A 26,230-nucleotide genomic window follows, 5' to 3' on the forward strand; every position below is an offset into this window, starting at 1 on the left:
TCAGGTGATTCTCCCAGGAAACCCCCAGACAAGCTCTTGGGAGTCCTAAGTACTAGTAAGTTACAGCAAACGTCTTTCCTGCATCTGGGGGTGCCAAGTGCTCTGTGGGATGTCCCACATACAGTAGAATCTGACCATCTCACCAGCTGCTGTTTCAGATGTGGAGATGGGACTCAGATGCTTGCTGACTCTCCCAAAGCTTCTAGCCAGGAGTGGCAGCCCGGGAGAGCCATATGGCAGGGAGACAATGTGGACAGTTTCTGAGGCCCAGGTCCTGGCCCAGCTTGCTGAGATACGGCAGACCTCCCAGTTACAGGGTCGAGGATAGTGGGAGTGAGACCCAGCGCTGTGGCAGGGCTGCAGGAACGAAAGGAGGGGGGCCTGGAACAGTAGAGGAGCCAGGGAGAGCGGAGCACAGGGAACCTCCACCTTCCCACCCAGAGCAAGGCACACGAACGGAAGACCAGTTCCCCACTGCTGCACACCTCTGGACAGGGCAGAGGGCGGGCCCCTTCCCTCCTCCACAGTGAGTCAGCTAGGAGCCAGTTCCGAGTGGAGTGGCCCGAGGCCTGGGCTGGTCCCCGACTCTGGCTCTCAGGGAATGGGGCTCTGAATGGAAACTGCCATTCTGGGCAGGGGAGGGTGTGGGGCAGGTAGGCCTCTGGCCACCTGAGAAGACAGGTCAATGAGCAGCAGAGTTTCTGATTCCAGGCTTCAACAGGTACTCGTTGTTTCGCTTTATTAAAAAAGAACAAAGCAACATCTTTTCTTAGCACTGACACAAAGGTGGCCCCATGCTGCTGTCCTCTAAAAACCCAACGACACCTAGCGTTCATACAGGTCACACTTTCCGTGGCTTATAGTTCCTGGTGTCACCCCAGTGCAGCATAGCCAAACAAATACACGCTTACTGCACAAATCTTTAAACAAAAAAAGAGAAAAAAATCAAACAATCATCAGGTCGGAGAATCACTCAGTGCCCTCAGGGGCTCTAGAGGGTACAAGGCTTGGCGGTGTCCTCCCTGGCTGCTTCCCCAGCACGGTGACTAGGGCACCTTGGGATGGCAGGACTGTGGCCAGGATACTGCCAGGGGCTTCGCAGCTGGGAGATGGAAAGGATCCGCCCCCACGGCTGGGGGCGAAGCACCAGGAACCAGCCTGTCATCGGCGTCCCCAAGGCCCCCGCAGATCCAGCCGCAAATAGCTCCAGACCCACGCGGCTCCCAGTCTTGAGAGGGTGGCTTGCTCGTTTCTCCTCTTTTTTCTTTCCTCAGGGAGCAAAATTCAGAGGAAGAGCTGGCAGTTCTGGAAACTTTTCTGGCTCCCCTGACAACCATGGCAAAAATGGAGTAGAGAAGACCCTCTGAGGCTCGGAGAGGAGACAGAGGGACCCTTGCTGTGTCCTGAACTAGAGCAGGCTGAGACCACCTCCTGCTCACCCCTGAGGTGGTGGGGCTCCCTGCCGGCACCTAACCTGGGCCTTGGCACAGCCCGTACCTGCCTCTTCAGAGGGCTTGGGTGGCCGGGGAGGCCTGGGCCGCCTGCTGCTCCTGGCCTGCAGCTCTCGGCAGTCCTCAAGGCTGAGCACTTGTCTGGAGATCACTACTGTGCTACATGTCCCCGGGGGGCGGCCGTGGGTGTCACATGCGAGGAGGAGGAGGGGACACACATCTTGAGATGGAAACTCAGGGGAGCTGAGGACACGAGGAAGTCGCAGGAGCCATTTCCTGTGTCCGAGGAGCCCTTAGGGATTTCACTCTGTGCTCCTGGGCCCCTGTGCTCCAGCCCAGCCCCATCAGGTGTCCCGTGGTCTGGGCCAGGCCAAGCCACTGAAGACAAAGGCTGTCTGTGTTCCAGCAGCTTCACCTCCTGGGCAGGCCTGGTGGAGCCTGATACAGCGGATGCCTCCAGGGACAGACCCAGAGACCTGAGGAGGGAGACCGTGGGCGGGCGTTAGAGCCCAGACAGAGCGGGGCTCACGGAGGTCCTCGGGGCCTGTGCACTGCCCGCAGGGCGAGTGGGAGCCCCCCCAGCGCGGCAGGGCCGGCCTGGCAGAGGGGGCCGTGTGGGAAGCCGGGCTCAGCCTGTTTCCTTGGTAACTGGCCTTTTCCAATCCGCAGCCTGGCGAGGCGGGGTGGTGGGAGCCCGCCAGCCCGTGGGTGCGGCGTGACTGGGAGGCCGGCCAGCGGGCGCCTCAGGTAGCCGCGGGCCAGGTGGTGCCGGGGAGGCGGGGGCCGCTTCACGCGGGAGTCCTGCTCGCATCCAACTCGGCTGCAGGCGGGGGCCCCTTCCTTTCACATTCGCTTTTATTCCGGTTTGAAGCAATCACAGCAGCTTCTCCCGGTGCCGGTGCCGGCATCGCAGCTCCGGGGCGCTCCAGGGTTTCTCACCCTTCCTCTCCCATCCCCCGCGGCCCCAGAAGCGGGGAGAACAGCTTATTTATAGACATTCCAGAGTAGGTTTCCATTCCGAGGGAGGGCCGGGCTTGCCCGGGGCTGCTTCAGAGGGCGGGCTGTAGGAGGGCGGCCGGGAGGCCCAGCAGCAGCAGCAGCAGCGCCGGCAGCAGCAGGGACAGCCCAGGGGTCGGGGCCGGGGCCGCTGCGGGAGCAAACACACGCGGTCAAGGCCTCCGCGCGCGCGCGCGCGCTGCCGCCTGCAACAGCATTTGCAGGCAGCTGGCACTAGCTCTCGCATCGTGACCCAGGGGGTGTTTCTGTGCCCTCAACTCACCCAGGCTCCCCTTTTCTGCCCTATTACAATTTTTCTTTATTTATTCATTCCTTTCAAAATGCTATGTATGGGGCTGCCTCAGTCCTCTCTGCACCATTCCTTGTAGCCTTCCTTTCCTTTATCCAGGCCCCTCTGGGCTACACAGGCACTACTTCCGCTCTGTCGGGGGCCCTCCAGCTCAGACCACCCTCCCACCACGCCCACCTCACTTTGATCTCCTAGAGCCACTCAGGGCATCCATGAATTCACTCAAGGACTGGCGGTGCAAGGCTAGGAGGGATGCTGGGCAGGGGAAGGGCATGTGGCGGAACACCTGCTCCTCCTCTGGAGAGGGGTAACCTGCCCACCCACCGCCAGGCCAGGCCCTACCTGCACCTGAGCACTGCTGGGACAGCATGCCTTCCAGAGCCTCCACGTAGGCCGGGCCCAGCCAGTCCCGGTAGGTGGTTTTCTCCCCAACAGGCACCGCCCGGATCGTGGCATCCTTGAAAAGCAGGTCTTGGCCATGATAGTTGGAGGAGTCAAACATTTTGAAGCCATTCTTATTGTGGTCATCTCCAAACAGGTCCTGAAAGCACCACAGGCAGACCCGCCTTTCATCTGGGCTTGCCCACCACTACTCAGGGGCTGCTTGCTGTTCATGGCTCTGACACCAGGAACCAAAGAGTGAGGACCTTCAGGGCATTGACATTGACCTGACATAAACCCAACCACTCACTGAGCTGTCGTCAAAGGGGATCTGAGTAGAGCTATGACAGCAGCTACCCTAGAAAGAAGGTTCAAAGTGGCCACCAATCTTTGGGGGGACGGGGGACTCATGGATGCTTGAGATTCTGAGGACAGGTCAGCCTTCTCTCCAGGAAAATGTGCATTGCCACGGGGTTCTTCCCCACATCACATCAGAGGGGAGGTGGGAGAGAGGAGGGGAGGTGGGGAGGTGGGAAGTGGGGGCTGGTTGGGAATGAAGGGCCCTGTTGTCAGACTGTCTGGGTTCCTTCCAGATGTATATGAAAGCCCAGCCAACAGGATTCGCAGAGGGGCTAGATGTAGAATGCGAGAGAAAGACAGGCGTTCAAGATGACTCCTGAGGAAATGGGAAGTCTGGAGGTGCCACTCAGAGCAGCTGGGGAGGCTGAGGGAAGCAGGGCAGGCCAGCTACAGGCTTGTTTGGGCCGAGGAGCCTGTTAGAAATCCTAGTAGAAATGTCAAGCAGGCAGCTGTTCAAGATGGAAGGGTAGGATGAAGGCAGGCCGGAGGCTGTGTTTGGAAGCTGTCCACGTACAGAGGACTGTTAACGACATGGGGCTGGGGAATGTCAACAGGAGAGCAGGCTCAGGCGCAGGGTCTGGAGTGGAGCCCTGGGACACTCCGTGGTTACAAGCCAGGAAATGAGGAGCGGCTACCGATCCTGAGAGGAGAGCCAGGTGGGTGTGGCCCCGGAGCCAAGGGGACAAGTTCCTCCAGCAAGTGGGAGCTGTGGCCAGTGCTGCTGAAGGGTCAGGGAGATGTGGGCTGAGAAACAGCCACTGGACTTAGCACCACACACCCCCATAATCTTGCTCAGGGCAGGTCCGTCTGAGAAGGAAACATTAATAAAGCAAGACATAGAAGCGATAGTAAAGGAATGGCCTGATTAAGTGAAAATCTCTGAACTTTCCCGCAGCATTCCTTGGTTTGCTCTGGGTACGCTGACGCACTGGGTGCTCCAGCTCAACTCATCACCCACCCCCCAGTGATGAAGCCCCTGCCCTGGCTCACCTGGGCCTTGTCCAGCAGTCCATACACAGTGAAGATGTTGGTGTCCGGCCGGACCATGACGGCGTGGGATGGCATCTGTGCCAGATTGCAGGCTGCAAACTGGGACACCTCGGCCCGGGCCCCATTGGGACACAGCAGCTCATAGTCCTCTGACCTTAGCTGGGCAGCCCAGGGCTCAGAATTATGGCCTGAAGGGAAGGAGCAGAGGGACAGAGGAAGCGAGAGGCTGCTCTCCTCCTGGATCCCCAAATCCTTGACCATGTCTGGCCAGCTTCCCAACTCCATTCCCCAACTGCTCTGCTCCACTGCCAGGACCCACGAGGGTCTGCTAACCCTGGTCAGAACCACTGTGGGTAGAGCACCTAGAATGATGCTGGCATTTTACAAGCACCTGCTCTAGCCTCAAGACAGTAACAGCAAGGGAGTGTGACCACCCACCATTGCACAGGTGGAAAAACTAAGACTCTTAATCAGTCCCAGGCAAAGAGCCCCATCTAGGTGTTCCAGGTCTTAGGCCTGGTATGACTTGGGTAGGGGCCCACAAAACTGTGTTTTAAACCAGCAACCTATTGAGGCTGAAGCAGGGGGTCACAAGGGCTTCCTGAGAAACACTGCTCTTGGGAATCACATTAGTTTTGTGTCTTCAGGTACTGACTCAATATCCACCCTCTTCCCATTTCCAGAAGAATTCCACACGGGCCCTCAAGTAGAGATAAAAATAAAGGGCAAGGAGTGGCCTTGGGAGGTGGGGGCCTCTTGAAAGGGCCCCTCCCAAGCCTATCACAGGACTGCAGAGGGCTGCGGCCAAACAGGGCTCCTTGGCTCCTGTGGGAGCCCACAGCTCCCTCCTCCTGAAGGATCATCCCAAGTGTCCTCAATGGGAGCTGGGCATGGGTGAGGGGTGGTGGCAACAGGGCCTGGGAGCCCTCCCAGCCTGGGTGACCTTCACAGGCAGGATGGGATACAAGTTTTGAAATCCTGATGTTTTTTCCCTGCATGTCTTGCTTCTTCTCCACCAGTCTCCTCCTCCCCTTCAGACCACATTATGCCTTTCTGCACTGAGTTTTTGGAAAGAATTTCTCAGTGAGAAAAGACTGAGCCTCCAGCATTTGGGGTTTCAAAGCCTGCATGGAGGTACTGTACGGAGAAAGACCAGCAGGTGCTGAAGGCAAAGTGGAACAGGAGCAGGGAGGGGAGTGAGGCACGCTTAGAGGGCCCCACACCCTTACAGGACCCAGGTGTGGGCTCGGGCGGGGGGGGGCTGGGGCATACAGTTTGAGGGTGCTTTTTCCCAGGTGGGGCCCAGGAAGGTGACTGCAGAGAAAAAGCCACGCATGTGATGGGAATGGGCGCATGCCCAGCCTGGCATGGCCTACCAGCTGCAGTGATTTCCCTGCATGAGGAACTGACCCGCTCAGGACAGAAGCCTGGATGCTGATGTGGGCTGAGGACCCCGCCACTCCCACCACACACCTTGGTGCTCCATCAGTGCCCCGGAAGGAATCTCTCCCCATTGACAGAGGTGGAGTTTCTGCCGTTTTGGTGGAATGGAGATTTGGTTTCTAGATTGGTCAAGAATGTCATGTGTCCTACACACCTGGACATGTGGACTGAGATCTGTTCTGAGAGGACCTTGGAGTCCCTGGGGTCCCCCATGGTCAGAGCCTTCTAGCCTCGGTCTTCCCCAGCTGCTGTTCTGCCCCAATCCTAGCAGGACCCCCCGCCTGGACCATGCTGTAGATGGGGAACAGCTCTTGGGAGGATCCAGCGCCGCTCTGGCCCCAGCCTCCTCACCTCTGCCCAGTCACGTACCATTTGTGTTTTCGAAGACAGTCGTGTGCTTGACAAAGGCGACGTCCCCTGCATTCTCAGCCAGGCACCTGCCATGGGAGAGGCCAAGGCCAGTGCTGGCAGGAAGGCCTGGCCTCTGCAATGGCCCTAGGCATCCCCTACCCCCAGGTGGCCGTGGTACCTGAAGGCGCCGCTGTAGCCGTAGTACCTCTCCTGGCTGTTGCCCACGCACTTGTTTCGGCCCTGCTCATCCCCCACACAGAGCTCGCACAGTGGGGATGGGTAATTCTTGGCGTTGTTCACAGGCACGCAGCTGGCACTGAAGAACTCGCTCACAGCTGGGGCGGGGGTCGGGGGAGGGCTGAGTCGAGGGGCCAGCAGAGGGAAGGGCAGCAGGGATGGGAGGGCCTCCCCTGCCCCCAGGTCTGCCCACTCTGCCTGCCCTTGTGTTTCCAGGGCATCCATCAGCTCCACCCCAGCTCAGAGGGGCGCATCTCCTCCTGTGAGCACTGCAGGGATCAGGGAACTACAGAGGCTGTCCAGATACCGGAACCCCATGCACCACTTCTGGGTTAGCAGTCACCCAGGCTTCCCTCGGACTCTCTCAGGGATGGGGAACTCACTACCTCATAAGCTCTTCTGTTCCAGTCAGGCCAACTGCCCCGCTGTAGAGGAGTGGGAACAGCCATCCCTAACACTCCGTGTATGCTTGTGGAGGTGGATTAAGAAAAAATGTGGTTTTTTCCTGAGGTGCCAGACGGGACAGAGGTGTGTGCATAGTCAGCCCAGGATCTTGCCAGCTTCCTACTGCCTTCCTTTCCCCATGACTGTATGTGATTTAACACATGGGGGGGGGGGCTGGTTATGGCATATGGTAGCTGCTTGGTAAATGTGTCTTCTTCAGCACTTACACAGATGGCTGGCCACTTTCCATAAAGGTCCCCCAGACACCCAGTGGCTGCCAGGATATGGGGACAGCCCCATGACTGGACAGTGACCCAGCCAGGCCCAGAGCCCAGGCATGCCACACCTGTTCCTCATGCCTGCTCGAGCCAGTCCCCCTCTGGGTAAGTGGCAGGGGCACCATGGCACCCCACATAGAACCAAACAGACCCCCCGCAGATGATTACGAGTGTGGCCAACAATATTTCCCAACCTTCCCAAGAGAACGGGGCACATCAAGGATGAAAAGAAAATCTCTCTGGGCTGCTCTGTGAGCTCCTGCTGGGAGACAGCTCCCGGACCCTCAGACACCCCCACCCTACCCCCGCCAAGGAGTTCGCACATGTGCATCCCTGCAGAGGGCAGTACCTGTGAGGACGTCACAGTCCTTGGGCCGGATGAAGCCCCTCTGCACCAGGGCGCCCACGGGGATGTCCCAGCCTGCGGGGCTGTGGAACGCAGAGTGGCAGGAGCGTTTTCCTCGGAGCTCGTCCAGGGTGAAGGCGTAGGAGCTGTTTCGCTTTACCACAGCCACCACGAAGTAGGAGTTGCTATTGTCCTCCGCTGTGGGGAGGGGATGCCAGTGAGGCCTCTCACCTGTGCATTCCTGGCCTGGCCAGGCAAGACCCTGGGGCCGGTCCCCAGGGACCTTCAACCCACTCCCTAGGGTGCCTGCTGCCTCAAGCTATGGTCGACCCCATGCACCTCTCCCCGTGTAGTGTCCCAGCCCCAGGGGCACACCCAGCAGTGGGATCCCTGCTTGCCTCCCAACCAAGGCTGAGAAGCAGCCCTTGGCTCCACTTTTCAGAGTTCTGACTCCCCCAACACATGCCCCATCATTCCTCACCCGAAGGGATTTTTCTTTCTTTACACTCAGGTGGTGTTTTTCGCACCTCCTGGGAGAAAGGTGGAGGCACAGCTGAGGGCCACTGAAGCATTTTTCCTAAGCCCAGAGACTCTTTACATCCAAGTGAAATGACCTGAAGTTACCACTTAGGAGGAGAGAGCACCACGGCCCCAGCGCAGGCCACCGGAAGGGGGCGGTGCCCCAGGGCCATCTTCTATGACCCCAGTGGGTAGGCGGGAAAGGCAGAGGAGGCCCTCTCGTTGAGGGGGTGGCAAACACTCCACCTGTTTTTGTATGACCTGGCTTAGCCATATGAAACACTTTTTGTATTTTTATTTTTATTTTTTTTATTTTATTTTTTTTTTTAAAGATTTCTATTTATTTATTTGACAGACAGAGAGAGATCACAAGTAGGCAGAGAGAGAGAGAGAGAGAGAGAGGAGGAAGCAGGCTTCCTGCTGAGCAGAGAGCCCGATGCGGGGCTTGATCCCAGGACCCTGAGATCATGACCTGCGCCAAAGGCAGAGGATTAACCCACTGAGCCACCCAGGCGCCCCACTTTTTGTATTTTTAAAGGGTTGTAAAAAAAGTAATAATAAAAAACTCCAAAACCACCAATGAACCTGTGGCCTGCAAAGTCTTAACATGTTTACTCTCTGACCTCTTACAGAAAGGTTGCCCACACCTGCCAGGCTTTTAATGATTCGATGGGGAAACTGAGGCCTGAGGCAGGAGGGCTTGCCTGTGACAGAAAGCAACCCATCCCAGAGAAAGACCATGAAGGGGGGCTTGGGAAAAGGGCCCGGGGGTGGGGGTGGGGGGAGACTGATGATATCCAGAAAAACTCTCAGCTGCCTCCTAGCAGTGAATGGGGCCGGGCCCCTATACTCACGGGCATAGTGCTCCCCCGCCGCTGGGACTAGGCCGTGTTTCTTTCCTGCTGTGTAGATGTCTTCGCCCTTCAGGGTCACTGCATCGATTTGCCCATTCTGAAGGGGGACAAGAAAGAGCGACTGGGCAGGGGAAGTGTTGGGACCTGACAGAGGTGCTAGGGTTGGGTCTCTCGGGCTCTCCCCCCTGGGGACCCCCTTCCCCCTCCTTGTGGGATGTGTGGGACAGAAAGGGGTTTGGAAGACCAGAGACGGGAAAGTAGCTGGCACTAGCACTCCATTCTTGGGGGGTTGCTGTTCCTGTTGTCAGAACTGTGCACGATCCCTGCCCTCCCCAGAGACTGCAGCCCACAGATGCCTGCGGTGCCATGCTGTATCCCCCCGCCCCTGGCCAAGGGCTGGCCCACCACACAAGCCAGTACATATTTGCTAAATGCCGATGCGAGTACATGAAGGAGCCAGACCTCAAGAGACAGAAGTTTCGTGGTTAAAGCTCTGCCCCAGGGAGCAGGAAGGGCCCAGGACCCTCTCCTCTCCACCTGCCTGAAGCCCCCTGGTCTCCCCCGTCCACCCTTTCTTGCCCATTCTGAAGCCTCTGGACAGGTTGCCCCTTGGCTCTAAATAGGGGTTAATAAGCGAGACACAGTAGTGCGACAAACCCCAAGGGAAAAAATGGGGTGGGACAGGGGGAGAGAGGGGACACCTGCCTCCCAGAAGGCGCCCCAGGCCATTCGGGCCCAGAAGCATGAAGCTGTGATGCTGGAGTAACAGGCAGTGGCCTTAATTTCTGAGCCCAGAGCATCCACCTCTGGGGGCCCTCTCTTCCCCCGACCCAGGCCTCCAAGCCACTGTGGGGGCAGGGTGGACCCACCCCAGTCCGGCTGACAGCCCTCTTCCGTGGACCACTGTGGCTGGGAAGCACATGGGAGTCAGAGATCCACTGGACACCACCCCGAGAGCCTGAGAATGAAGCATTTCTGAGTCTCTTGCTGGGGTTCTCAAGGAACCACCCAGTCTGCTCCTTTTCTGATGGACACTCCCTTGGCCCTGTTTGAGACAGAGTGAAGGCTCTTGCCCATAGGGAGCTGAACCCTCCCCTCCTGCCTCTCTCCCTGTTTTCTAGCCCATGCCCTCCCCCTCCCCCACAGGACAGCCTGCCCTCCCCCTCCATTCTCCCCTTCCTCCATTCCAGCTGAGCACCCCTCCCTCAGCACTACCTGTGGTCAGGGTCAGGGCAGCCTCCTTGGGGCCCTGGGGCAAGGGGCTCCCCACCCTGAGCTGGGTGACTGAGCAGGTGGCTTCTCCAACCTCTGCCAGCTTCAGGTTCCCGGCAGTGGTCACACCCACCCCGTGCTGCTGGGAGGGTTAAGGGAAGGGGTCCACGGGAAGGGGTCCACGGAAGTCTTGGCACAGTGTACAGCACATGGCACTCGCATGCTTGTGAGGCCGTCCTCAATCGTGATCCTGGCCTCCTGTTATTTCTGTCCACTCTTCTCTTCTTGGTATCTAAGTCAATGGGGGGCAGTGTGGACACTTCCAAGGGGCAATGGTCTGGCCTGTGCTCAGGGATTGCCCTGAGAAGGGCTCCTCATCGTAAGCCCACAGGCCCCACATACTCGCTCATAAAAAAGAGGCAGGAGGCGGCAGGGGGCTCCTGGGTAGTGCAGTCTGTTCAGTGTCCCACTCTTGGTTTTGGCTCAGGTCATGATGGCAGGGTCCTGAGATCGAGCCCCATGTTGGGCTTAGCACAGAGTCTGCTTGAGACATTCCCCCTCTCCCTCTGCCCCTCCTCCTGCTTGTTTGCCCTTTCTCTCTAAAAATAAGTAAATAAAATCTTTAAAAAATTGAATGAGAAGGGAGGAGTCCAGGAACCAGGCTGCTGCTGTGACCAATGTAGCCACCTTGCCTGCAGGGGCCCGGAGCCCCCTCCAAGCTCTGGCCTCAGTCTCCAGTCAGAGAAGCACAGCAGGGCAGGGCCCTTACCTGTGGCTGCAGAGCCAATCAGCAGGTGCCACAGACCATGTAATGGGCCATGACAAGCTTAGAAAAAAGGCCTAGGATGGAGTACTATGGAAACTACCAGGCACACTGTACTTAGTGAGGGTCGGTAGTGTTTCGTTTCATGCCTCTCTACTGAAGGCCACAGGACAAGCAATGTCTCGCTGGGCCCCTCTCCAAATGTTCCTTCTGCTCTCAGCTCCCCCACTCAGCGAGGAAGGGTTCCCGGGTTCCTGAAAGGGGACAGTCCCCCTCCCCCACTCTCCTCCCCTGAAGTGGGGTGGCTGGTCCCTGCCAGTCCTTCTTCCTCCCTTTTCTGAGGCTGGCACAGAAGACCGCCTATGCTTCAGACCGGGTGGTGCACGGCAAGGGCTGCGAAGGACCGTCCTGGGCACAGCCATGGCCTGGCCCCCCAGCCCACTCTGCGCCCTGGGCACAGCCCCCACCTGGATCCATTCCATGCAGTGCTGGGGAGACTCGGCCGACACACACTGGATCTCTGGCTTGAGCCTCTGCCGGCTGAAGGCCACAGCCATGTCTCCACACTTCTGGATCTCGGGAGTGGACAGCACACACCAGCGCAGATAGTGAGGCAGCCCTGTGTATGTGTGTGAGCTTGTGGTCACCACCACACTCACCCGCTTCAGAGGCTGTCCCCGAGCGTGGCCTGTGGGGTGGAGTCATGGGGGCTTATACCTAAGTAGGGAGAGCTTGTAGTCAGGCCCAAGGGAAACTCTGGTTCTTTCCCTCATTAGCTATGATAATTAAGTTATTTTACCCTCTGATTCGGTTTCCTCTCACAGAAAGGGGATAGCTGTGCCTCTTTCACCAGGCTGTGAGGAGGCCCGAGGGGAGATCATGGCTGTCGTGTGTCTGAGTAGCACGCTGTCTCCCTGACTATAGGGGGCAGAAGGCAGAAAGCCCACAGTAGACTAACAATGGTCCAGTCAACAGACAACACCCGAGCCAGGGCCTTGGCCATGGGGTGGGCAGGAGGCGGGGTGGGCAGGAGGCAGCGTGAGGCACTGAGGAGAGAGCATGTTGGGATTTGATGACTTCAGTGTGGATAGGCAGAGAGATGCTTCCAAGACACGGCCTGATGGTCTGGATCCTACCCCTTGGAGCTGATGGGGCATCCAGGATACAGCAGGCCAACCATCTCTGGAGAAGCTTCCTCTCCAAACCCCTAGAGGAAGAGAGGTGGAGGCCAAGGGGCACAGCCTCTGGGGTGAGTGTCCTTTCCCAGCTGCCTCTCCAGAAAGCACTGCATGCCTGTGGTCAGACTGGGCTGGAGCTTGTGGGACAGGGGACAGGTGGACTTACGGTTGGGGTCACAGAGGAGGCCCTTCATGGCGTGCAGGTACTCGCGGCCCAGCCAGGCCTCATAGGTCTGTGTGGCGATGGGCACCAGCTCGGAGGTGGAGTCTTTGAAGAGCAGGTCCTTCTGACCGTAGGCCTTGGAGCTGAACATCTGGAAGCTGCTGCTCTCATGGTTGAAGAGACGCTGTGTGTCGGGGAGAGGAGAGGGGGCTGGGGAGGTGTGGCCAGTGGGGAGGGCAGCATGCCCCTTCCTCTCAAATCAGCCTGTGGCTCCTCTGGCCAGGCACCCCCACCCACATCCTCTGCGCACCCCCAGTGCACTCTGCCTTATCACACCGAGGGCCCAGGGTTGGAATGGGACTGAGGATGTAGGACGGGGCTGGCCATGGTGGCACAGGTTGGGGGCAAACGTACCTAGAGCTTGAGTGCCCAGGGATTGTTGTGCTTATAAGTATCACCTTAACACTATTCACGTTTAACCAATGGTGTCCTTTGACATTTGTTGGCTTTGTCGTTTTGTTCATGGGCCCATAGACTCTGGGTTTACTTCTAAGAGCCACAAACACGAGCAGATCTCTTAGAAGGGTGCCCGGGTCGCCGCTCTGCCTCTCTGGCTAGCCCTCCTTGCTCCTGCCTCTGGCTGCCAGCTCACACCCTTGGTCCCTCCTTCACACTAAAGCTGGACACTACAGGGACCTCCCTAGCTGTGGTCTGGCCCAGGGTGGGTCTCTGAGTCCTGCCCCCTCTTGGCCTGGCTGGCCAGCCCATTGATGGCTCTAGCTGAGCTTCTACCCTGGGAAGAGACAGGGAGGTTCGGTACCATCTGGAAAGCCGTGCAAGGGTGGGGGGTGCCCTGAACTCACCTGGCCTTCATTGAGCAGCCGGAACATGAGGCTCCCGTCTGCATCCGCCCGGATCACCACGGCATGAGCAGGTACCCGGGCCAGGTGACATCGCCTCCACTCGGTGACATCAGCTCGGCTGCCATCCCGGCACAGCAGCTCAAAGTCCCGGGACAGCAGTGCCTGGCCCCAGGAGGGAAGAGTTTTCCCTGGGAAGATGGGAAGGCTGTGGTGAGCCAACTTCTGTCCTCGGTGGAGTTATGGGAAGGGCCTCAGAAAGGCCCAGGAAAGGATGGGGAGGGCCACAGACTCACGGTGAAAACAAACTCTTGTAGGAGGTGAAGACCAGAGCTGGGAATGACAAGGAGCTTGGGGACTGCATTCCACAAGGCCAGGTATCTCAAGAGACTGTCATTATTGACTTGCATTTCCAAACCCTCACCAGTTTCTATAAAGCTTGTATTGGCTTAGACTTATGTGGCTTAGAGGTATGTGATGGTAATACAGCACGTGTAAGCAGGCCTGTTCATTAACGGTAAGACTAAGAGACTCAGGGAAGCTTGGGGGGGGGGGGGATGTTGCCAGGAGGTCCCTGCTGCCCTTGGACACTCAATTAGACTCTGAGCAGGTGGCAGGGGCCACTGCGGGAACAGAGCCAGACAGAATGGACCAATGGTAGCCCAAGAGAAAAGGGTAGTTTTCTCCAAAGCTTTGCCCATGCATTAATCCAGTTATTACTCTATTTGTGTTTCAGGATATTTACTCCAAGTCGTTTTTTCCATTTTCTAACCATTTCTAACACAGTTAAGGACTATCCGATAGGCAATCTTGTATCCTGCTACCCCCCACTTTTTTTTTTTTTAAAGATTTATTTATTTATTTGACAGACAGAGATCACAAGTAGGCAGAGAGACAGGCAGAGAGAGAGATGGGGGAAGGGAGGCAGGCTCCCTGCTGAGCAGAGAGCCCGATGTAGGGCTCGATCCCAGGACCCTCAGATCATGATCTGAGCCGAAGGCAGAAGCTTAACCCACTGAGCCACCCACGGCTGCTCCTACTACTTTTTAAAAAGGTTTATTTGAGAGACAGAGAGAGAGAAGGGGGAAGGGCAGAGGGCGAGAATCCCAAGTGGACTCCCTGAGCACGGAGCCTGAGAGAAGGCTCTATCTCATGACCCATGAAATTATCTTCTGAGCCAAAATGATGAGTCAAACACACAACTCAATGAGCCACCCAGGGGCCCCACTACTTTTTTTTTTTTTTTTTTTTAAAGGAATGATTTAAGTAATCTCTACACACAATGTGAGGCTTGAACTCATGACCCCAGACCAAGAGTTGCACACTCCACCAACTGAGCCAGCCAGGAGCCCCTTGCACCCTACTTTTTTTTTTCACTTGTCGTTTTAAAGTATTTTTCCCACCCTTTTGGAAATTTTCCGTAAAACTCATTTATAATAGAAAGCCAGATTTATTTGAAAGAGTGACTATGGACACCAGATAGGAATATTAAGAAGTCTAATTTTAGAACTGTAACTCAACAGATGGTCTTATAGAACAACATTTTTAAGACTTTTAAAATTTTCAAATGAGGAGGATAAGCCTCTACTAGGAAATAGAAAGGGTAAAAATAATTTGTGGGGTCATGAAAACTCTTCACTCCCAAACCCCAAAATTGAGAGTTATAGTTTGGAAGCCTCCACAGAGGTCAAGTTTAAGGTCTGTGTGATGGTTTCAAGCCTTCTTAGCAATCACTCTGTGTCATTCTCGCCTCCCTCCCCAGCTCTCTACTTTTCATCTGCTGCAAAGCCTTTGTATGGAGCTCTGGGGATGGTCTGGCCTTCCCCCATGACACAAATGCACCGTTTAGGTATTGTAATCTGCCACTCCTGTTCTTCAGTTGGAATGTCAATTCCCACTTTTGCTCTTACCAATCTTTTGCATAAAATTTTAAAAATTATCTCCTTAGACTTCCTTAAATTATCAACATTTTATCCTATTAATTAAAATTTTAAAAGATTTTATCTGTCAGATCAAGAGGGAGCATGCGCACAAGCTGGGGAAGGAGCAGTGGGAGAGGGAGAAGCAGGCTCTCTCTCTCGGAGCAAGGAGCCCAATGCAGGACTTGATCCCAGGCCCCTCAAGATCATGACTGGAACTGAAATCAAGAGCTGAATGCTTAACCAACTAAGCCATCCAGGCACCCCTACCATCAACATTTAAAAAAAGCTGATTTTAGGGGCACCTGAGTGGCTCAGTTGGTTAAGCATCTGACTCTCGATTTCGGCTCAGGTCATGGTCTTGGGGGCACAGATCTAGCGCTGCACTGGGTTCTGTACTCAGTGGGAGTCTGCTTGAGATTCTTTCTCTCCCTCTTCCTCTGCCTCCACCACCCCCCTTAATATAAATTAATTAATTAATTAATGTTAAAAACAGCGAATTTTAACCCCATACACCCCTATTCTTTCTCCAACTTTGACATTTTCCCCTGCTTGATCTTGAGGCCCAAGTCCCGGCTGCCCATTTCCTCCATCATCTTGCCCTGGACATAATCCTATGTGCTTCCTTCTTTTTCAAATCTGGTTTATCTTGTTTGCCTTCTTGAATGTCAGACCACATGACAGACCTTCTGCTTTTAAAGGTAAAGGTTATGATAAAAAAAAAAAAAGACAATGATCAGACATTATTGAACAGGCAAAACTAGAGAGACAAAAGTGACTGGTGAATGCCAGAAGGGCACATCAAGGAACTTACAGGGTGGAAGATTAGTCACAATCACTATCTTGACTGCAGTGGTAATTATGCACCTGTGGTTATACCACTGTATAGCCTGTACTTCAAAGGGTGCATTTTGTTGCATGAAAATTGTATCTCAACTTAAATAAAGGATTCTTATGCGAATCCAAATTGGGGCATGTTCTATAAAGTAACCAGCCTGATTCTTCAAATATGTCAATGCCAATGTAACTGCTGAGCAGTTACAGGAAACTAAAAAGACCTACAACTAACTACCGTGTGAGATCACAGATTAGGTCCTGGACCTGAAAAAAATTGCTACAACGGAAAGAATTGGGACCAGTAGTGAATCTGGACTATGTGCTATAGATTAGATAATGGTATTGAGTCAATGTTACAATTACTGAATTTGGTAACTGTGCTGTGGCTAGGTCCACATCTCCTTGTTTTTAAGAGATACGCACGAAAATATTAAAGGGCATGAGCAGGCAAATGTATTCTCAGAGAAAGAATACATATGAATATAGAAAGAATGATAAATCCAACGTGGCAAATGCTTCAAGTTGGAATCTGGGTAAAAAAAATAAACATGGGTGGGAGGATGCCTGGGTGGCTCAGCTGGGTTAGCATCTGTCTCTTATTTTGGCTCAGGTCACAATCTCAGGATCGAGCGCAGGCTCTGGGCTTAGTGGGGAGTCTGCTTGAGATTCTCTCCCTCTCCCTCTGCCCCTCCCCTACTCTCTCTAAAATCAATCAATCTTTGGAAAAAATGGGAATTCTCTGAATTATTCTTGCAACTTTTCTAAAGCTCAATTATTGCAAAATTAAAAAAAAAACTAAATGACGATAAATGGATCTACATAGAACACTAACCCCATTTACCATGATCTTCTTACGGATTAGAAATGGACGGCTTCTCCAGATAACAGGGGGAGGAAGGGTAGATAAGGATTCATACAGAGACTTGCACAACTAGGACCCAGTCTTAAAGTGGAAGCCAATGCCAGACACAAACCAGAGCAGGGCAGCCGTGTCTACCAGCCCCCCTCGCCCCACGGAGCCATTTGAACTCCGCTCAGAACACCCACCTCTTCCTTCCAGGGACAACTACAAGGCCCGAGATGCTGCTCCCTGGGGCTGACCCCTCCCACTCACCATCCGTGTTCTCCAGCACCGTGCTGTGTTTCACGAAGGCCACATCCCCAGCCCCTTCTGCCAGGCACCTGTGGGAAGAAACTGTGAGCCTGGGCGGGGCTGAGCTCCTCTGCCCTCTGGGAGGCATGTTCTGGAATGGAGGGGTCTGTCTGGTGGGCCCATTTGGGGCCCCAGCCAGCTCTCTAGGTGGAAATACTGAAGCCAAGATGCTTAGAGGGGCTCTGCAATCTTCCATTCCAAGCTCTGCTGAACATGGACCCTCATCTGTGGACAGAGGCAGCTGTCCCACAGCTGCTGGGGACTCCTTCTGGCCCCATGGACGGCTTACCCAAAGTACCAGCTCTAATCAGGTGCAGAGCTGAGGCCAGCCCCAACGACCAAGACATCAGGGTCCCTGCCACATTTTTCCATGCTTCCCACCCTCCCTGCTGGTCCGAGGCACCAGAATGGGGACCTGAAAGTGGCAAAAGGCTGTTTTTGCCATTTTCTTCTAAGTCCTCATCTCTAAAAATACCAAACATGTTGACTTTGTGAGCAAACCCAGCCTGGCATATTCCAGTTGGACGTTTTTAAACTAAGGAGGCACATGAACTATATAAAGGGCCCTTTGAGGAGATGGAGCCAACGGGCCACTCCCCTGGGGCCCTCGCAGTGCCTTGCTGTTTTCCACCCTCCCGTGGCCTCCGGGGCCCCCACTCTGCTCCTCACCCCCCCCCCCACGCCCTCTCACCGGAAGGCCCCGCTGTAGTCGTAGTATCTCTCCAGGTGGCTCTTGTCACACACCCCCTCCCCAGCAGCGTTGCCCCGGCACAGGCGACAGAGGGACTCCGAGTAGCTCGTTTCTCCTGCCCCGGGCACACAGCTACCCCCAAAATAGTCACTGACAGCTGTGGGGAGGAGGAGGGAGAGGGAGGCCCGTCAGCCACCCACCAGCCCCCCAGGACGGCTCACCCTCCTCAGGCTGCAGTGGGGCTGGGCCCCCAGGGATGTGCCGGCCCTTCCGAGCTTCAGTCTGAGCAAAAAACGGGGGGAATGGGACAGGCCAGTGATTCCCAAACTGGGGCCACAAAAGCAGCAAGGGGCGTTGGAGAAAGTAAAAAGTTATCTCCAAACCACTACATACAACAACTCTTGCATACATACTGCTCCCACTGCAGGTTTCGCTTCTAGTCAGTTATACGTAATCGATGAAAGTGGGGGAGAAAAGAAATTATGACGTAATGCCTACAATTTCATAGACAAAGCTTTTCAAAACAGGTGGAGGGGTATGGGCAGGAAGGCCTCAATGGGGAAGTGGTCAGATCTGCATAGTCCTGGGGCCCTTGCCAGCGCTGTGATCCAGCGTCCACCCCGTGCACAACCATTCGTCCTGTACGCGGGGTCTCCTCAGTGTCACATAAGGTGAGGACTCTGGTGCACCAGCCTGCTAGATCCAGCTCTGCCCCAGTGGGCTGCCTTTCCTGGTTTTCTTTTGGCATCATCCCAGGGGAGTGGAAATTCAATACATGCGCCAACTGGCTGCCAGACCACCCATCCCGGCCACTGTCTGAGAGGACCGGGCCTCCATGCTCCCACGGGTCGTGCTGGTTGACATGGTAGCTGAAGCTGCTGGGGGCAGTGTATGATGTGTCCACGCACAGGCGCGTGCTGCACGGGCTCGTGCATGTGTGCGCACACCGCAGTTTTGTGTGCAGGTGCGTGCATGTGCCCACAACCAACAGCAAGGTGCCCCCAAGGGGCATGAAGTCGAGCTCATTTATAAGAGCAGCTCCATGCAGCGAGGATGTACTTGGGGACACACATCACATGGAAATGTCCTCTGAGCTCTTGCAGCCCTGGCAGCGCCACAGCCTGGGACTCTGCATTGACCTGTTTGACAGATGGGGCACTGAAGTTCAACAGGGCAGAGTCCCGTACTTGAAGGCGGCTATGCTGGGAAGGGCCGACATGTACTACTCTCTGACAGCAAAGTCTGGGCTCTCCCGCGACTCTCCCACCAACTCCCAGCCCCTGAATTACTGGTCACGGAGGGGACAAACCAGGAGGCAGCACTCGTGGACGAACTGTTGGGGGTGTGAGTATGACCCCTCAGAGGGCAGTTCACAAATGTGGCTGTCAGAGGTCAGTGGCCACATCATGGTCTGGAACACCCTGTGGACAGACTGTCAGAGTGGGGTGGCCAGGAGAAGCCCAAAGCAGGACAAGCAGGAGATGAGCCCTGGCCCCTGGGCTGACGGCTGGGGACTCCAGCCAGGCACATGGGGCTTCAGCTCACTCACCCAGCGTGTGTTATTCTTGACAACCCCTCTCGGATCCCTCTCAACTCTCACTGGAGAACGTTCTAGTGGCAGGACACCCCTCTTCTCACTGTAAGTTAATCAACTGGGGAGCTGTAGTTCTCTCCCCAGTTGTGAGCTTTCTGGGTGCAAGCTGGCAGCTTGTTTGGGGTCCTGAAAAAAGTTTCTCATCTGTCTGAGGACGTGTTTCTGGAAAAGGGGACCTGCACAGGTCTGCAGCAGGTGAGAGCTGCTCCCTGGGCATCACCCCCTCCCAGCTGTGGGTGGGCCTGTGCTTGGCTGTGTCCTAGGGTCCTGGGAGGAGCAAGCGAGGGTCATGTATCAACTACCCCCAAGAGCTGCTCCACCAGAGCTTTATTGTGACTGCACTAATGAAGAAGGGGTGACACCACCACCCGGGGGTCGGGGAGGCCCTGGAGGAGGAGCGATGGTGCTGCTCCTTAATTATGGGAGCCCAAGGGAGGTCACCCATCAAGAGAAGTCAGGGCAGTGGCCAGGAAGGAGACCCAGTGCCCCTGCAGGGGAAGCCCCTGCCGGGCCCAAAGCCCTTACCCTTGAGCACGTCACAACCCATGACAGACAGGCGGCCGCTCTCCACCAGGTAGCCCACTGGCACGTTCCAGCCCACCGTCCTGTTGATGCCCGTGTGACAAGACTTCACACCTCTCAAGGTGTTGATGGTCACGTCGGAGCCCCTCTTGACCACAGCGACAGCGTAATAGGAGGTACCGACCTCTAGAAGGAGGGACAGGAGAAGAGTGAGGGTGGCAGGAGAGAAGCCACGAGAGGGGCTGAACGCAGGTGGGAAGGCTGTGGGAGACGGGTGTGTATGCATGGACATGTGTGTGCACAGCTACCTGGGCATGTGTGCACATGCGTCCAAGTGTGCAGAGATGTACACAAGCATGTGTACATGGGCTTCCCGGCTGCTGGGAGCGCAAGTGGGTACAATCCACGTTTCAGCATGAGCCCCAGCCCCCTCCTGTCTGACGTGGCAGGACACCATTCCCAGAGGCTCACTCCTCTCCTTTCCTTGCCGTCAAGCGGGCATTTGGCTAAGTCTCCATCTGTCAGTGGGGCTCTGTAGCCACACAGAAAGCAGAAGCAGCCTCAAGTCTTGTGTTCTCCCAAGTCCAGGCCCCCTGGAGGAACGCAGAGGGAGGGAGGGGGTGCTATCGTGGTTATGGGGGCAGAGTGGTGGGAGGAGCATGTGGGACAGGCAGGACCTTCACCTCATTAGGTGCTGAGAATGTAGAGAGGAGAAGGGAGGGGGAAAGGGGAGGGAGAGGGGGAGAGAGAATAGATGAAACTATCAATATTCCAAATCACTCAGAACCGTGAATGGGATGTATGTGAGTGGGCAGCCCTGCAAAAGATTCCCCTGGTCAAATGTGGCCCACAACAGGCCATTCAGGCAGGACAGGGATGACTCATCCACGGGGACTGATGACCAGAGGCATCACATCCTCCCTCCCCCCAGTCTCCCCGCCCCCCCACTACCCTGTAGTGGTGGGATGGCCACAGTCAGAATGAGTGGACTTCTAGAAAACAAAGCCAGTGCTATTTCTTGCATAGCTGAGCTAACATCCTGCCAACCTAGGGAGCCTGGCCTGTCCCTTTCCTCTGATGGACCCACCATGCCCTCTCTCTGATTCCTTGAACATACCAAATTCTGTCCCGCCTAGGACCCTCAGGGTTCAGCTGCAAGGTCACCTCAGAGAAGTGAGGTGCCTTCCTGTCTGCTCTGTTTCAGTAGGTTCCCCCACATTCCTTCCCTTTCTCCTGGGGCCTTGACTTCCTCCACAGCACCTCCCACATGGTAACTACGCTTCTTTGTGTTTATTTATTCGCTACTGGACTCCTGCTCTCTGCGGGCAGGAACTGGCTCTTTTGCTTGTGACTCTGTGCTCATGACTGGTAAGCAGCAGGGGCTCAAAGTGTGAATTAAAGAGGGCCACTGAGGCAGGGCAGTTCCTGGCTTCTGAGTGGAAAGGCTGGCTGGGTAGACTGTGTCCTGTGTCATCTGATGGTCATCAGTTCACCAAGCAGCCCAGTGAGGCCCTATGCCGGGTACCAGGTACCAGCAGCTTTACAGAGAGGAGCACCAGGCCCTTCCTCAAGGGACTCACTGCAGTGGGACAGAAACAAAAAATCAGGGAGAACAGGATCTTAACAGTGTTGAGTCAGAGCTCCGGGAAAGCAGGAAAGAGAAGCCCTTTCAGGGGAGCTCTCAGGGGTGACAGCAAGCTGGGCTGTGACAGGGGCTAGTCTTCTGGACAACAGAGGTGGGGGACGGAGCTCCAAAGGGCAGGCTGAATTAGAGGCATGTGTTTGGTGAGGTTGGTGAGGTGCAGGGACTGGGGGAAAGAACTCCTATTTCTAAGCACACACCACAGGTCAGGTGTGCCCATGCTGACTCATCTGGTCTGTGTGACAGGAAAGTGTCACTGTCCCCATTTTCCAGTCAGGGAAGGAAGGCTGTTCAAAGTCTCAGAGGCTCACAGGAATGGGCAGAACTGGGATGCGTTCTTCCTTTGTTGGGCTCTCAGGTCCTAATCAACTCCTCAGCCCTATTCCTCCTCCACGTTGCTTCTGACAGGGCCGCTGAACTTCGGCCCAACTTTGGCAAGACATGGGGCAGCCCCTCAGTGAGAGCTTGTGGGTGCAAGTTACAGGGGTGATGGGCTCCCCACAGGGAAGAATGGACTCTGGTCAGCCCAGTGTCTCTGGCAACCCTGCTCTGAGGGGGGTGTTAAGAGAGACTTAGCAGCGGGGGTGTCTGTAGGTTTGTCTGGCCTGGATCCCAGGACTGTTCTGGGGACAGGGCTCCTGACCAACTTGAGGGCTGTCGGTTAGGCCAGGTGCAACAAGGACACACCGCAGAGAGACAGCCTCTTCTCCTCCCCGCCAGCCCAACCCCCCACCCCTCCGCCCGCCCTCTGACCTTGATCATATACTTCGCCCACCACAGGCTTCAGGCCGTGCTCCTTCCCTGCCTCATAAATGGCTCCTCCATCCAAGGTGATGGCGTCAGCCTCCCGGGCCTGCTGGGAACATGCGGGTTAGTGCAGGCTGGCCACCCTGGCCCGTTCAGCCAGGAGCTCAGGGGCATCCATTAGTCTGCCCAGGGCCCCTTGAAAAGCCACAGAGGTCCACACTGGTCCTGTCTGTCCGGCCCAGGAACCCTGCCCTGGCTTGGCCTCGTACCACCAGGGCCTAGAAGGCTTACCCTTTACCAGGTCCTAGGTGACAGCTCTCCTGGGCTGAGGGCTTGCCTTAATTATGTCATTTAAAAATGATGGCTTCTAATGGCTTTCCATAGTTAAAAGAAAAATAAGGCCAAACAAAATGGCACAGAGTAAAAATCTCCCTCGTTTGCCTGTTTCTCAGCGCTGACTCCACTGTTAACCCGTTTCTCAGGTTTTCCAGGATGCAGACGGAGTCCCATAAATGCCTCTTTATTTTTTCCCTTTTCATTTCAGACACAATGGCAGTATGCTCTTGGTGTCCTGAGGTGCATGGTAAAATTCTAGTTCCTCACCATGGAGCCTACCTAAGCCCACAGCCCGTGTGTGACTTGGATGAGGTCTGGGGAGAAATCAAGGGCTGAGCTGAAGTGAAAACCCAGGCTTCTGTCCACACCCCGTTTTGCCACCGAAGTCCGAGTTCTGAGTAGCATCAGGGCTGGCTGAGCATATCTGCAGCCTAGCACTTCTTTGCAACCCCCCTTCACTCACCCAGGCCAGGCGGGGGCGGGGGGGCATTTCTCCTTCCTGAGAAACTGCACAAGCCTGATTCTGGAAAACCACCCCCGGAGAGGTCTTTTTTCCGGGCTCCCCCTGGTGGGGTGGGTAGTGTCCCCACTCTAGCAGGGGCCTGGTGGAAGGGAAACTCTGCCTCTTCGATACCTTTCCCTGCAGGGGCCCATCTGAGCCAGTGCCCTCCTCCCTGTGGCCTCCCAGAGGCTGGGCACTGGCAGGATACAAGCCGGCCCTTGTTGCCTGGGGAACTCCAGAGAGCCTCAGCCTGGCCCTGGCAGGGGAAGTCAGCACCTTTCTCTGTGAATGATGCTGTTGTGCGCTCCCTTCTGAGTCAGAGACCTCCTGTCTGGTGGAGTGAGGGGCTGGAACTCACCGCAATGAGCTGGATGCAGTGGTCCACTGAGGTGCCCTGGGTACATACGACGGGTGGCTGGATCCCGGCCTCTTGGAAGGCTTTGCTCATGTCACTGCATTTCTGCTGCTCCGGGTCTGAGGTGGTGCACCACCGCACTTCCATCCCACTGAGCACTGGGGGCACGGACCAGTGAGGCCCAGAGGCCCAGTGCCCTGTCCACAGAGAGCATCCCCAGCCCCTGCCCCCGACCCCCCAGAAGCTGTGTGACCCCCTGAGCATGCATAGCCAGTCCCACGCAATAGCCCTGCCCTCCCACTGGGAGATCTGAGGCACAAAGAGGTGTCACAGACCACAGAGGTCTGTGCGTGTAGGGACATGCACCCCCGCACTTGGGGCAGATGGGGTGGCTCAGGACCTGGAACTTTACAGAGGCCAAGGCAGGGGTGGGGGGGTGCATCTCCTAGGGTAGCATCAGCTAGTCATAAGCCTGCTCACTGGCCTGGAGAGCAGCCTGCTGGGTGGAAAGAGGATGAGGAGTCCTGTTTGGTTCTGTGACCAGTCAAGTTCCTGCCCCTGTTCTGGCCCCTCTGGGCCTCTGTGTCCTCCAACCAGAGGGCAGTAGGGTCTCTCACTCAGTGTTCCTTAGCCCTCCTCACCAACTGGGAATTGAGATGGGAGGTGGTGGCAGTGGGCCTCAAGGAGCCTGGCGGCCTACCAGAGCGTCTGTGATTACAAACCCACCCTCAGGCTCCCCTACCCCTGCCTAGGGGAAGCTGAGGAAATCAGCAGATTGAGCGCAAGTTTCTGCTCCTGGAGAAGGAGCTGGTGACTTTGGGCAACTTATTTGACCTCTCTGAACTTGCTTTGTCATCTGAGAGCACAGATAAGGAAATCCATCTTCTGTGCTGAAAAAGACCTATGTAGAAAGCCAGGAGGCACAGGTCCTCAGTGGCCTTTTGCTTAGGTCCCTCCTCCCAGTGGGACCCTATTGGGTCCTGGCATCTGACCAGATCTGAGTCCCAAGAGAGCTCCCAGCCTGAGGGCCCAGCAAAGTGGCACCGGATTTCCTTGGGGTGGATGCCTTTGGAGACCCAAGATCCTCCATCCACCACTCATGTGGCCCAGCTCTGGGTCCTGTTCTGGGCCCCCAGTGACCAGGCCATCCTCTTGTGGCAGCCTGTCCTTCCCAACCCCACCCCAGGGGTCAAGACTGCAAGTTCTTCCACAGCCTACCTTTTGTGACTCAACTCCCCCCAGCACCCTGTAGTGTGAAATGGCCTCCCCCTCTCCAGAGACCCAGGACTGCCCCTTGGTAGGCCGGGCGGGCAACTGCAGAATTGCGACCCCGGTGGCGGGTCCAGTGTATTCGTTGAGATCAGAGCGGTGAGGCCGTCCAGTGTTCGGCGACCCTGCCAGCAGCTCCCCGAGGTCCAACCTCACCCCTCACTGCGCTGGTCCTGGCTGCCTTGGGAGGGGGCGGGGCAGACACGAAAGACCCAGCAGCACCTTCCTCCTCCTCGCACCTTGCAGGGCGCCCTGGGGCTGGCTCCCGGTTGCATCTTGAGCCCCTCCCTTCCAGTCCCTTAGAATCTTCTCTCGTGGGGGCTCGGGAGAAGCAAAGGGGCTCGGCCCCCAAACCTTGCTGGAGCATCCACAGCTATCAAACGCGTCCATCCTCCCAGCTCTCCTCCTGATCTTCTAAGGCTCTCCCCCCTCCACCCCCCGACTGCTTCTCTCCTTGGCCAGTCAGAAGGCCCGCTTTTTCAAGGCCCCTGTGAATGCCGTTTCCTCCAAGACGTCCCAGGCAGCTGAGGTCGGAGTTAGTTCCCTCGGCCGCCTTCAGCTGCGGTTGGCACCGTTCTACGCCTCCCCTCGTTCCGGGGAGATACGGATTCAGGACACACTTCCCCTCCTGCTCCCAAGGCCAGGCGGCCGGACCTCACCTGTGCGCAGAGCGAGGAAGAGCCACAGGACCACGCTTCGGCCCCGCATGGCGCGGTCGGGAGCTAGCGTGGGGCCGGGTTGCGCGCGGGGGGGTCTAGCTCTAGGTCTAGGTCTGCCCGGGTCCGCAGCAGCCGGGGCTCTCCCCCTCCCTCCTCTTTAGCCCTGGCCTGTTCCTACTTAAGCGCGGCCGGGGCGTGCCTTGGCCGGGTCCACGCCCCTCGGGCACATCCGCCCACCCCAGGCCGGACACCTGGGAGGACCACGCGGGTCTTGGCTCTCTCTCTCTCTGGCGCCCCCTGCTGGAACCTCGGCCGCCCTTAGTGACCGAGTCTAGCCGCTGACACTCGGGGTCCCCGGTGTTCCTCTGTCCCAGCATGTCAGGTGCCTGTTGTCTGGGGGTCTGATTACCCCAGTTCACAGGCTGTTCTAGAGTGCTCTCCCCTCAACCATCCGCCCCTCTCCTTGTTCTAGAAGGATCCTTAATATCATGTGCAACTGAAGAAGGAGAAGCTCAGATTTGGAAGGAAGAAGTCCATTCCCAGAGTCTGAACTGCAAGCTGAAAGACCAGCACATCCATTCACCAGCCTCTCCGCAAGTACATATCGCACAGTGTCTGGTGATACAGGGATGAGCCCGGGTAGATGTGTTCTGGGGAGGGGTTGGCAGGGTGGCGGGTTGGGGGGGGGCTGTCTCTCCTTGGGCCTACGCTAGGGAAGTGACTTCACCCTGCGGTCACACATTTAGTAAGTGACAGAGCTGGAACTAGAACCCGCAGCCCTGGCAGCTTGGCTCATCCCGTCATGTTTGAAAGATGGGAAGAAGACCAAAAAAAAGGGGGGGGGGAGGAGGAAGCAGAAAAGGACAGA

General features: G+C 56.3%; 1 protein-coding gene across 2 annotated transcripts; it reads right to left on the reverse strand.

The window, feature by feature from the left end:
• Window positions 1–713: 713 nt before the first annotated feature.
• MELTF (melanotransferrin) lies at window positions 714–25,574 on the reverse strand. Of its 2 annotated transcripts, none has more exons than XM_059391226.1 (16): window positions 25,363–25,574; window positions 23,438–23,592; window positions 22,248–22,347; window positions 19,856–20,038; window positions 17,737–17,893; window positions 17,007–17,074; window positions 13,140–13,327; window positions 12,280–12,460; window positions 11,403–11,554; window positions 8,961–9,057; window positions 7,591–7,785; window positions 6,461–6,617; window positions 6,301–6,368; window positions 4,489–4,676; window positions 3,106–3,298; window positions 714–2,598 (listed from the first exon to the last, which is right to left on the reverse strand). In XM_059391226.1, exons 1-16 carry the CDS (start codon window positions 25,409–25,411, stop codon window positions 2,501–2,503), a joined length of 2,229 nt encoding a protein of 742 aa, XP_059247209.1. In that variant the 5' UTR covers window positions 25,412–25,574; the 3' UTR covers window positions 714–2,500. The 2 variants fall into 2 exon arrangements, with proteins under 2 accessions (XP_059247209.1, XP_059247207.1); XM_059391224.1 differs by having other exon boundaries at window positions 3,100–3,298; window positions 25,363–25,573.
• Window positions 25,575–26,230: the final 656 nt, after the last annotated feature.

This window comes from Mustela nigripes, chromosome 2, assembly GCF_022355385.1.
Source record: "Mustela nigripes isolate SB6536 chromosome 2, MUSNIG.SB6536, whole genome shotgun sequence".
In the NCBI taxonomy this organism is placed as follows: Eukaryota; Metazoa; Chordata; class Mammalia; order Carnivora; family Mustelidae; genus Mustela; species Mustela nigripes.

What these genes read in the sequence shown, in the direction of transcription:
- MELTF (XM_059391224.1), bottom strand. Translation starts at nt 25,411, where the DNA reads ATGCGGGGCCGAAGCGTGGTCCTGTGGCTCTTCCTCGCTCTGCGCACA. An exon ending in CTTCCTCGCTCTGCGCACAG is followed by an intron (nt 23,593 to 25,362) that starts GTGAGGTCCGGC and finishes CCGTGCCCCCAG; the next exon opens with TGCTCAGTGGGATGGAAGTG. An exon ending in CCTCCTCTGTGACCCCAACC is followed by an intron (nt 11,555 to 12,279) that starts GTAAGTCCACCT and finishes ACACATACACAG; the next exon opens with GGCTGCCTCACTATCTGCGC.